This window comes from Lynx rufus, unplaced genomic scaffold (assembly GCF_022079265.1).
Source record: "Lynx rufus isolate CCGP_SWC_20201006 ecotype Redwood Valley unplaced genomic scaffold, mLynRuf1.p SCAF_19, whole genome shotgun sequence".
NCBI lineage: Eukaryota > Metazoa > Chordata > Mammalia > Carnivora > Felidae > Lynx > Lynx rufus.
The window spans coordinates 1,767,056-1,779,879 of record NW_025814833.1 but is presented as its reverse complement, the minus strand read 5'-3'; the positions used below and the strand labels follow the sequence as shown (position 1 = coordinate 1,779,879).

Sequence of the window (12,824 nt, the reverse complement as noted above, 5' to 3'; positions counted from 1 at the left end):
TAAAAGAAGCTAATGAGTAAAGGCTACATACTGTAAAATTCCAGCTATATGACACTTGGAAAAGGCAAAATTATGGAGACACTAAAAAGATTGGTGATTGCCAAGAGTTGGGAGGAGAGATGGATAGGTGGAACACAAAGGACTTTAAAGGTAGTGAAAATACTCTGTATGATACCATAATGATGGATATATGCCATTATACATTTGTGCAAACCCATAGAAAGTACAACACCAAGAGTGAACCACAATGAAAAGTATGGATTTTGGATGATAACGATGTTTCAATGTAGGTTAATCAATTGTAGTAAATAGTCACTCTGGCAGTGGCTACTGATAATGGGGTATGCATGTGGGGGCAGGAGGTACATCGTAAATTTCTGTACTTTCCTCTCAATTTTGCTGTGAACCCAAAAACAGCTGAAAATTTCCCTAATCTGGGGAAAGAAACAGACATCTAGATCCATGAGGCACAGAGAATTCCCATCAAAATCAACAAAAGCAGGCCAACACCAAGACATACTGTAATTAAATTTGAAAAACATAGTGATAAAAACAAAATCCTAAAAGCATGAAGATAAAATAAGTCCTTCACTTACAAAGAAGGAACCATAAATCTAGCTGCAGATTTCTCAAAAGAAACTTGGCAGGCCAGAAAGGAGTGGCATGATACATTTAAAATGCTGAATGGGAAAAATCTGCAACAAAGAATACTCTATCCATCAAGGCTACCATTCAGAACACAAGGAGAGATGAAGAGTTTCCCAGATTAAAAAAAAAAAAACAAACAAAAAACTAGAGGAGTTTGTTATCTCCTAAACCAGCCCTGCAAGGTATATTAAAGGGGACTTTTTGAATGCAAAAGAGAAAAACAAAAATGGCAAAGACAAGAAAGGATCAGAGAAAATCTCCACAAACAATGACAAAACAAGTAATACGATGGCACTAAGTACATATCTATCAATAATTACTCTGAATATAAAAAGACTAAATGCTCCAATAAAATGACACAGGGTGTCATATTGGATTAAAAAAAAAAAGACCCATCTATATGGTGCCTACAAGAGACTCATTTTAAACCTAAAACACCTGTAGATTGAAAGTGAGGGTATGGAGAACCATTCATCATGGTAAGGGCTATCAAAATAAAGCTGGAGTAGCAACACTTATATAGGACAAACTTGACTTTAAAGCAAATACTGTAACAAAAAACAAAGAAGGGCACCATATCATAATAAAGGGGACAATCCAACAAGAAGATGTAACTATTGTAAATATTTATTCATTCGATATGAAAGTATCCAAATATATAAAACAATCAACAACAAACATAAACATAACTGATAATAATACAATACCAGTAGGAGTCTTTAACACCCCACTTAATATATCATCTAAATATATAATCAACATGGAAACAATGGCTTTGAATTACACACTGGACAGACGGACTTAACAGATATACTCAGAATATTCCATCCTAAAAGACCAGAATATACATTCTTTTCAAGTACACATGGGACATTCTCCAGAATAGATCATGTATTAGGTCACAAATCACGCCTCAACAAATACAAAAAGATTGAGATCATACTATGTATATTTTCTGGCAACAACACTGTGAAACTTGAAGTCAATCACAAGAAAAAAACTTGGAAAGACCATAAATACATGCAGGTTGAACAATATATTACTAAACAGTGAATGGGTCAACCAGGAAATCAAAGAAGACATAAAAACAATACACACACACAAAAAAAAATAAAAATGAGAACAAAATAGTCCAAAACCTTAGCGATGCAGCAAAAGCATTCCTAAAAGGAAAGTTAAGAGCAATATAGACCTACTTCAAGAAGAAAGAAAAATCTCAAATACATAACATATCCTTACAAGTAAAAGAGCCAGAAAAAGAATAAACAAAGCCTAAATCCAGCAGAAGAAAGAAATAATAAAGATTATAATATGTAATAAGTCTAATAAAATTATATGTAATAAAAACATAATTATGATAAAAGATTATAATTATAGTAAGGTAGAAATAAATGATATAGATATTAAAAAATACAATAGATCAGTGAAGCCAGGAGGTGTTTCTTTGAAAATATCAATAAAATTGATTGATAAACCTCTACCCAGACTTATAAAAAAGAAAAGAGAAAGGACCCAAATAAGTAAAATCACAAATTACAGAGGATAAATAACAACCAACACCACAGAAATACAAACAATTATAAGAGAATCATATGAAAAACCATATGCCAAAATATTGAACAACCTGGAAAAAAATGGATAAATTCGTAGAAACATAAACTACCAAAACTGAAACAGGAAGAAACAGAAAACTTGAACAGACTGATAAACAGGAAAGAAAATGAATCAGTCATAAAAAAAAAATCTCCCGACAAATGAAAGTCCAGGGCCAGATGGCTTCATAGGTGAACTCTACCAAAAATTTTATGAAGAGTTAATACCAATACTTCTCAAACTATTCTAAACATAGAAAAGGAAGAAAAACTTACAAATTCGTTCTATGAGATAAGCATTGCCCTGATGCCAAAACCAGATAAAGACCCCACTAAAAAAGTGAACTATAATGTCTCTGATGAACACTGATGTGAAAATTCTCAATAAAATGCCAGCAAACTGAATCCAGTAGTATATTAAAAGAATCATTCACTATGATCAAGTGGGATTTATTCCCAGGCTGCAAGGGATATACCACAAATGAAATCAATCTGATATACCACATTAATAAAAAAACAAAAAGGATAAGAACCATATGATCTCTTCAATAGATGCAGAAAAAGCATTTGACAAAGTACAATATACATTCATGATAAAAATCCTCAATAAAGTAGGGATAGAGGGAGCATTCCTTAACATAACAAAGATTATACACACACAAAAAAAAAAAAAACCCACAGCTAATATCATCCTCAATGGAGAAAAACTGACAGTTTTTCCCTTAAGGTCAAGGGCATGTTGACTCTTACCACTGTTATTTAACATTGTACTTGAAGTCCTAGTCTCAGCAATTAGACAACAAAAAGAAATAAAAGGCATCCAAATTGACAAGGAAGAAGTAAAACTTTCACTATCCACAGAACACATGATATTCTATGTAGAAAAACCACAAAATTGCTAGAACTGATATAGGAATTCACTAAAGTCAAAACATACATAATCAACATCCAGAAATCTGTTGCACTGCTATACACCAATAATGAATCAGAAGAAAGACAAATTAAGGAACCTATCCCATTTACAATTGCACCAAAAATAATAATATACCCAGGAATAAACCTAACCAAAGAGGTAAGAGATCTGTATTCTGAAAACTATAAAACACTTATGAAAGAAATTGAAAAGGACACAAAGAAATGGAAATATTTTCCATGCATATGGATTGACAGAACAAATATTGTTAAACTGTCTATACTACCCAAAGCAATCTACACATTTAATGCAATCTCTATCAGAATACCAACAGCATTTTTCACAGAGATAGAACAAACAATCCTAAAATTTGTATGGAACCATAAAAGACCCTGAATAGCCAAAGCAACTTTGAAAAAGAAAAAAAAAAAAAGCAAAGCTGGAGGCATCACAATCCCAGACTTCAAGTTGTATTACAAAACTGTACTGATCAAAACAGTATAGTGCTGTCATAAAAACAGACACACAGATCAATAGAACAGAATAGAAAACATAGAAATGAACCCAGAAATATGTGGTCAATTAATCATCAACAAAGCAGGAAAGATGATCTAATAGGAAAAAGACAATCTCTTCCACAAATGGTCTTGGGAAAACTGGACAGCAACATGCAAAAGAATGAAAGTGGGGTTGCCTGGGTGACTCCGTCAGTTAAACATCAAACTGTTGATTTCGGCTTAGGTCATTATCTCATAGTTGGTGAGATCAAGCCCCACATTGGGCTCTGTGCTGACAGCATGGAGCCTGCTTGAGATTCTCTATCTCCCTCTCTCTCTGTCCCTCCCTTGCTCATACTCTCCCCCTCTCTCAAAATAAATAAGCATTAAAAAAGAAGAATGAAACTGGACCACTTCATTACACCATACACAAAAAACAAATTCAAAATGGATTAAAGACCTAAGTGTGAGACCTGAAACCATAAAAATCCTAGAAGATAACAGAAGCAGTGACCAATCTGATATCAGTCATAACGACTTCTTTCTAGATATGTCCCCTGAGGCATGGGAAACAAGAGCAAAAATTAACCATTGGGACTACATCAAAATAAAAAGCTTCTGCATAGTGAAGGAAATTATCAATAAAACTAAACAACTTTGGAATGGGAGAAGATATTTGCAAGTAACATATCTGATAAGAGGTTAGTATCCAAAATCTATTAAGAATTTATCAAACCCAACACCCCAAAATTGAATAATCCAATTAAAAATGAGCAGTAGACATGAATAGATATTTTTCAAAGAATACATACAGTTGGCCAACAGGCACATGAAAAGATGCTCAACATCACTCACCATCAGAGAAATACAAATCAAAAGTACACTGAGATACCACCTCACATTTCTCAGAATGGCTAAAATCAGAAACACAAGAAATAACAAGTGTTGCTGAGGATGTGGAAAAAAAAGGAACCCTCATGCACTGTTGGTGGGAATGCAAACTGGTGCAGCCATTCTGGAAAACAGTATGGAGATTTCTCAAAAAGTCAAAAATATATCTACTCCATAATCCAGCAAATGAACTACTAGGTATTTACCCAAAGAATACAAAAATACTAATTCAAAAGCATACATGCGCCCTGAAGTTTATAGCAACATTATCTATAATAGCAAAATATGAAACAGCCCAAATATCCATATACATACACATACCACAGCTTCTTTATCTATTCATCAGTACATGGACATTTGGGCTGTTTCATATTTTACTATTACAGATAATGCTGTATATATATATAGATAATATACATATATGGTGAAATCTTGCCATTTGCAATGATATGGATGGGGCTATAAAGTATTTTGCTAAGCAAAATAAGTCAGTCAGAGAAAGCCAAATACCATGTAATTTCACCCATGTGCAGAATTTAAGAAACAGAACAAATGATCATAGGGGTAAAAATGAGAGGGCAAACCAAAAAACAGACTCTTAACAAAAGGGAACAAACTGCTGTTCACCAGAGGGGAGGAGAGTGGGAGGATGGGTGAAACAGATGATGGAGATTAAGGAGTGCACTTGTGATGAACACTGAGTGTTTTATGTAAGTGTTGAATCACTATATTGTACACCTGAAATTAATATTACACTGTATATTAACTAACCAGAATTTAAATCAAAACAAGTAAATGATTTACCTTAATCTTTTAAAAGCATTTATAAGCAGAAGTGGAAGAATGATAGCATACAGATACAAGTGATCACAAGCTGAAGTCCATGTTTAAAGAGTTATGGAAGGAATAAAAAAGGGTAAAAAAAATGTTCTGAGTCCAAAATCAGAGTAGGCAGAGTAAGCAAGTCAGCTATAAAACCGTGAGTGAGAATGGAGAGTGGTAAGAAAAGAGCTATTCCCTGCACTCTGTTCTTCTTGCTGTATATCTTCTCCCTGGGTTATTTCAACCACTACTTTGAATCCAATTTCCATTTTTCAATACTATATCTCCAGCCCTGATGTCTCTCCTAGTACTAGACTCATATATCTAACTGCTTGTGGGGTATCTCTATTAGGATGTCCCACGGGTATCTCAATATCAATATGTCCACAGGTGATCCCCCTTCCAAACAGCTTCTCTTTTATTCTCCATCTAAGTCTACAGCATCACTATCTACTTAGTTCCCTGTAGCAGAAACCTGGGAATTACCCTACTCATTTTCTCATCCCTGTCCCTGACATTCCTATAAATTCTATCAACCAAATAGCTCTCTACACTTTTGTCTCCATTCTAACTTCTACTATCTTAGTTTACATATTGAATTACTGTGGCATCCCCCTAATGGGTCTCCCTGACTCCAGTATCACCCCTCTCTCCTTGCCATTTCAATTTCTATATTATCTCCCAAATGATCTTTCTACAGAAGTCACTCTAGAACAAGCCAAAACATGAACCCTTCCCATTTATTAGTCCCAAGACTAACAAATAAAATACCCAAATTGAAATGGAGAAAAAGGTAACAGTTTAAAAAGAAAGCTAAAACAGTGGGATTTATACCTCTGGGATTTAACTACCTTCTTAAGTAATATATTAATGCCTGATACATTATTTTTTTCTCACTATCTGACACAATACACTTAGAGAAGAAATGTTATCTATTTCAATGTAGGTCATAGAACAAAATGTAATTCTCATATAATAAATAATGAATTTCTAGTTTTTCAAATGGAAAAATAAATGAAAACCCAAAATGAGTGTATCTCTGCATGTCCATTTCCTTCACTGCATAAATAATGGCAGAAAAGAGAATAAGGAGAGTTAATTTAGAAAGGTATACTAGGGTAAGAATATAATATTATCCCAAAGAGTTGGTCACAGGAAGCCATCAAATATTTTGAAGCTTGAAAGGAGCATGGTCATAGGAAAGATTGGGAATTAGAAAGAGATTAGAGAATTCATTCATGAGACTATGTGGGCATTCTCTAAATGGGAATGGATGTTAAAAGAAGATTCTGAGATAGTAGCAACAAGACTTGGGACCAATTTCCTATGTTATTAAAGGCAAGTGGTATTGATGATTTTGAGGTTTCTATAGTGAACACAAGAATATAGGAGAATATGAACACAGGAATATAGGAGAATCATCTCTCAGGGGAAAGGGTGAACATTTGGATTTTGGATATATTTGGGATATGCAGGAAATATGAGTTTAGACCAGGAGTTGGCAAACTACAGGCCAAATCCTGCCGGCTACCTATTTTTATGCATAAGTTTTATTGGAATATGGCCATGCTTATTTCTTCAAGTATTTCTTATGACTGCTTTTATGCTGTAAGTATTTGGGACAGAGGTCCTTTGCCTACAATGCCTCAAATAATTATTACTTGGCCCTTTACATAAACAATTTTCTGACCGTCATATTCCAATTCAGGAGATTCTAGAATAGGAGATACAGCATCTTCCTGGCGAGGAGGCTTTTTTTCTTGTTCTAGAATATTCCACTTCTAAGAGGGGAGGGGCTCCTGATGTGGGACAAACCATTTTAGTGGGGGTGGAGAGTGGGGGGTGAAATTTTTTTACTTGATCGCAAGTGTTTCAAATTCTCAGTTCTGTCTTTTCTGATCACTCCTGTTTCCTCCCCACTTCAAGGACTTGCAACATTGTAGCGGGTTCCCTTATGTCCTGGGGCAGATGGAGGGCCTTCCTTGTGCCTTCCCTCCCACCCCTACTATCTCTCAAAGTTGGAACAGTCCCACGGTAAAAGCCTCTAGGGTTTGCTTAGAGACTTCCTTTCCTTGGAGCCCCTGGAGGGAAAGAGGTGCGCTTTCTCGCTTTCTCTTTAGGTTCTGTAGGCAGGCATGGGAGGTCTGTACCTCCTCTAATCCTAGCTAGGGAGGTAAGACCTGATGAGAAGTGTACTATGGCAAGGCAAGCCAGTCAGTGGTCTTTATGAGGGTCTCAGGAGGGTTGGGCGGAGCAATCAAAAGAGAAGCTACAGAGGGGGGAGGGGAGGGCTAAAGGGGGGAAAGGATTAAAGGGGAGAGGAGGGTGCAACTGGTTGATTCATCCCCGCAGGGCCAGACAAGCCCCTAAAGCCCTCAGCCATCATGGCCTTGAAACCCGAAGACTCCAGTGGTGGGTTCCAGCACGGCAACGTGGTGGCTTTCATCAATGAGAAGATGGCCAGGCACACGAAAGGCCCCGAGTTCTACCTCGAAAATATATCTCAGTCCTGGGAGGAAGTGGAGAACAAGCTCAAGGCCATCCTGGAGGACAGCGCAGTGTCCAGTGAGGCCAAAGACGCCTGTGCCTGGAGCAGCCTGGCCCTAGGTGTGCGCTTTGCCCGCAGGCAGGGCCAGTTACATGGGCACAGGGTGCACTGGCTGCAGGACTTCGCCAAACTGCATAAGTCTGCTGCAGAGACCTTGGCCTCAGACCTAAAGGAGCTCACAGCACAGCAGGAGATAGAGCGCAGGGAGGCAGCCTTCCGTCTGCAGCAGACACAAGCAAACTTGGCGGAGATACGGAAGGAAAGGGACCTCCTGAGGTGGAAGCTCCTGCGGGCTGTAAGATTGCCTCAACTTGGTCCCTGCCCCCTTTCCTGGCCCTATCTCCTTGCCCCACCCCCTCACCACCCCCAGAATGGGTCTCAACCCTGCCTACTTCTCTGCAGGAGCTGGAGTCTTCGCAGGAGCGGGTGCAGGTTGCAGAGGAGCCAGGCTTGGCCACTGCCAGTGACGCTGGGACAGAAGGAGCAGGTGAGGAGGAAGAGGCGGGGGCTGCCACTACTTCTGCTACTGCTGCTGGTGCCACAGGAAGAGGAAGAAGACAGAAAGGTGAAGAAGAGACAGAGGCCACAAAGAACACTGGTGGAGGCCTTGTGCATGTTGTTGGAGCTGAGCAGAAAAATTATACCTCTGGTGGGCAGAGGGAGGGAGATGTCAGGTCAGTGGATACAGCCATGCTTTATTTCTCTGGGACGATGAAGCCCGGGACCACAGCCACACCATCACCCCTGCCTGTCCAGCTCCCTGCCTCATTCACATACTCCTATGCCTGCCCCCTTTCCCCCTTCCCACCTGCGCCCACACCAACCCCACCAGCAGTAATGTTCACCCCAGGAGCTCCATCTCAGATATCTCCCCACTGGAGGCCCTCTGATGTTAACTTGTGGTCTGATGTGGGGTCCCAGGGAACACGCCCTCAAGAATCCCAAAGAGACAACGATCTCCTTCAGCAGAGAAGACCTCCCATATTTCGCAGACCCGGGGATTGGGACTGCCCTTGGTGTAAAGCTGTGAATTTTTCACGGAGGGAAATTTGTTTCCGCTGTGGAAGGGGAATCTGGCTGCAAAACCCCCAGTGAATTCAGAAATGTGAAATAGAACGGAAACATATCCCAATGGGAAATCAATTTTCAGAGGGAGGGGGAGAGATGCGGGAGGGTTTGGGAAAAATGGGGAGAAAAGGAGGGTGGGTGGATGGGGCAAGGGGGTTATGAGAAAGGTGGAAAAGTGGGGTGGGTATGGAGTGGTGGCTGGGGAGGGTGTAGATTAGGTGGTTGGGGGGATAAAACATAGACTTATTTTGATGACCCCCTTTGTGTTCCAGGGCATTAGCATTCCACACCCCAGAAGCACTGTAGCTTCTGTTAGTATGTGTCTCCATTCCCCACCCTAGTACCTGGTGGACCTGAGCAGCCATGTTTGTGACAACCCACCCCTCTTCCCACCTAGGCTGTATATGATTGGAGGAGTGGACATCTGACCCATCCTTAACCACACAGGTTCTTACACTAGAGAACCTGAATAGAGAGGCAGATTCCATAGTCCCATAGTCAGGATGGTGTTGGGCAAGGAAGCAGTGGGTTATTTGGAGTTGGGGCCAAGGTCAGAGTCATGGACACTGAGGCCACAGCTGAGGCCTGACCCTGGCTGTGGGGGAGCAGAACTGTGTGCTTTATAGAGGCCGAGTGTCTTTTAGAGGATGCCAGCATGAGATCCCAAGGAGCAGACAAGCACAGAGAAGCAAAGGAGTTGATCCTGCAGACCCAGAGATGGAGACAGTGGTGGCCTGACCACTTTTCCACTTCCTGCAATTATGTTGCATGAAAATCCACTCTACAGAGATACCCTTTTCTTTAATTTAACTTGAATGGGTTCCTTCTCTGGACAACCAGATTATTTCCAAGTCAGAAAATGATACCAGAAGAGCACGTGCAAACCACAGGGCATCAAAGAAAATGTTGGAACTGACTGGGGAGGTGCATCAGGGAGTGACAGGTAGTGGGGATTCCTGCATCCCATGAGTCTCCAAGAATAAATTGGACAGGAATCTTGTTCATGTTCTGAACAATTATATCACAAGAAACAATCAAAACAGGCCTAGGGTTAACTACTTGCTTATGACACAACAGAGATTTCCTGCTCCAAGGGAATCTCAGGACTGCGTGAATACTTTTTTTTAAGTTTATAGTGCAAGTGGGGGAAGGGTAGAGGTGGGGGCGGAGAGAGGAAAATCCCAAACAGGGTCCGCACTGCCAGTAAAGTGCCCAATGTGGGGCTCGAACCCACGAACCGAGAGATCATGACCTGAGCTGAAACCGAGAGTCAGACTCAACTGACTGAGCACCCAAGCGCCCCAGGGCTGCATATAGAGGATGCCAGCGTGAACTGCAAGCAAGGACTGCTACCTATGGTTGTTCAGCCCCATGACAGAAGAATCCTCCCCAGTACCCAGTGGGCAGAACTGGGTATAGTCACATGCCACTACCAAGGAGGTGAGTCAGCAGCTGATAGTGCTCAGAGGGTTTATTGGTTTAGACCACTGACCAAAGTATGCTGCCATCCTGAGGGATTCTCTTCCCCAGCTCATCACCAGGTTAACAGTGGGAGAAGAATCTGGCTACAAAGCCCTCAGTGAATTCAGAGTGTGGAATAGAACATAGCCCAACCAAGAAAGGGGGAGGGTGATGGTTGTCTGTGTCTCCCCCTCTTATGATTATAAGCTGCATTGAGCAGGGTTAAATTTATGGTTTAGCCCACAGGTGAAAAGATGTTAAGGAGTCATACCTGGACCAGACTGAGACAACTGGAGGAAGCTTGGATGTTACCTGGGGACTGGGGACCTAGAAACTGAGGTTGTCATGGGCCTGGGACATCTCTGCAGCATCTGGGTGTGACTTTGAGTTGTCTCATTTGGGAACAGATACAGATAATCATTTTCAAGATTTGGGGCCAGATCCCTAGCTAGTTATTAAAGGGCCTATACTTGTTAGAAATGTCTTCAGACTTTCACCACCTCAGTACTCTTGATACTTTGGGCTGGATACTTACATGTTTCAGGGAATTGTGCTGTACATTTAGGTTGCTTGGCAGAATCCCTAGCCTCTACACACTTGGTAACAATAGCACCCACCCCTCTGTTGTGACAACTAAAAATGTGACAACTAATAATGTAACATGTCCACTGTAGGGCAAAATCACCCTTAGTTGGGAACCATTAAGGCAATAAGGTCCTTAGGACTAGTCAGAATAGGGGGAAGAGAGTTGCAAGAAGAGCATGCTCAGCAATGCCCAGGGCTGCAGGGAATGCCCTAAGGAGGTAAAAAGTATTCACTTGGTCTGGTGTTCACTTTTTATTTTTAAGCAAATATGGGTGGAGGAGGGGCAGAAAACAAACCAGGGATTTAGGTGGGAAGGGAAGATGTGCAGTCAGTGAGGGAAGCTCATCAAGGACTCCTGGATGTGAAGAGAAGGAGTGAGATAGGAAACACAGCTGAGAGATACAAAGTTCTTTTGAATTTGGGAGAAACTTGAACCATGGGGAAGGAAACAGCTAAAGAAACCTTGAAAACACAAGAAATATGTAAAATAAGGAGATAGACCCTGTATACTGTTTTGGAGGCATGTCAATTGTACTATTAAATAAATAAAATATGAAGGCCAATTTTTGCTTGTGAACCAAAACCCCCAAGGTTCCATAAGTGTGCATAAGTATGATATGCATATTATAGGTTTATGTGTGCTTTATGTTATACACTGATGTTTGAAAAAGCATAGAAAATGTCTGGAAAAACTTTTTTTTTCTTTTCAGAAATAAAATGAAGTAGAATGGGGCAAGGGGATAGAGGGTTTCTACTTTATATACTTCTGTGTTGTGAAAATAAAATTATTAAATGTTCACAAATAAAAGGAAGTAAATTTTCTGGCATGAGGTGGTTTGGAAAGGCCACCTCTTCCTTTGGGATAGGAGAAGAGGAGAGCAGACATTGATATGTGTGGCAAAAAGAAGGGAAATGAAGAGGTTCCCCTTGTGTGTCCCTTAGACAGCATCCCCTTGTGTGTCCCTTCACCCAAGAGTGAGGATGGAAGGTCTGGGTGGGGGTGGAGGCTTCTGGGCATTGGCATATTTAAGGAATAACTCACGGTGGGAGGTGGAGAGTGGGATAGCATAAAGGATCACCAAGCTGCACAGAGGATCCAATTAAGATAGGACCCAAATGAAAGAAAACCAAAGGGGAGGACAATGAGAGAGCCTAGGAGGGCCACTGGAAAGGAAGGTGACTAGTTCTAGGAGGAGCACCAGACACAAATCTCTGGTGTTACAACTTGTTTTCATAACTTATTTTTTTCAAGAAAAGAGTCAGTTTGTTTGGATTTGGGGTGTATGATTGGTAGGATTTAAGAAAGATACTGACATTTTCATGATTTCATGAATTACATCCATTTTAAAGTTTTTTTTCCCTAAGTCGAGAAGAACTTAATAAATTAAAATTAATTCCATTTTTATCACTAAATATCCTCAACAAACCCAACAGAGGTGACTGTACTTGGCCTTTGAGCCTTTGGGCTAGCATGCTTAGTGATATGGGTAGCTAAAAAGTAAGACAGCTTTAAAAATGATGGTGCTGGAAGAAAGACCCAGCTCTAATAGGGAAGGGAATGAAAATTATGCAGGTGCCAATGTCTTGGTGAAAAACAGTGATTTTTCCTCTGTAAAAATGGTAATGATGCTCTCTGAGCTTGCATCTGAGATAGTAACAAGCAAAATAGTGAAAGGGAATGACCAGGGAAGGTACCTTTGACCTTCTTTCTAATGACCTATCCACACTCTGGGAGGTCAAACTTGTCTACACCGTTCTCTAAAATAATGGAAAATAAAAATAACTCAAGTCATATTTTA

General features: G+C 40.2%; 2 protein-coding genes across 2 annotated transcripts in view; one reads left to right on the top strand and one right to left on the bottom strand.

Moving 5' to 3' along the window:
- IL1RAPL2 (interleukin 1 receptor accessory protein like 2) overlaps positions 1-12,824 on the bottom strand; it is a 612,469-nt gene that overhangs the window by 566,529 nt on the left and 33,116 nt on the right. The gene's annotated exons all lie outside the window — the stretch shown is intronic.
- TEX13A (testis expressed 13A) lies at positions 7,748-9,006 on the top strand. The gene is made up of 2 exons (XM_047081944.1): positions 7,748-8,206; positions 8,314-9,006. The coding sequence occupies exons 1-2, from the start codon at positions 7,748-7,750 to the stop codon at positions 9,004-9,006; spliced, it is 1,152 nt and encodes a 383-aa protein (XP_046937900.1).

Bases quoted from the DNA above. Each gene is read 5' to 3' on its own strand.
- TEX13A (XM_047081944.1), top strand. From the start codon at position 7,748: ATGGCCTTGAAACCCGAAGACTCCAGTGGTGGGTTCCAGCACGGCAAC. The intron at 8,207-8,313 runs GTAAGATTGCCT...ACTTCTCTGCAG, and splicing joins GGTGGAAGCTCCTGCGGGCT to GAGCTGGAGTCTTCGCAGGA.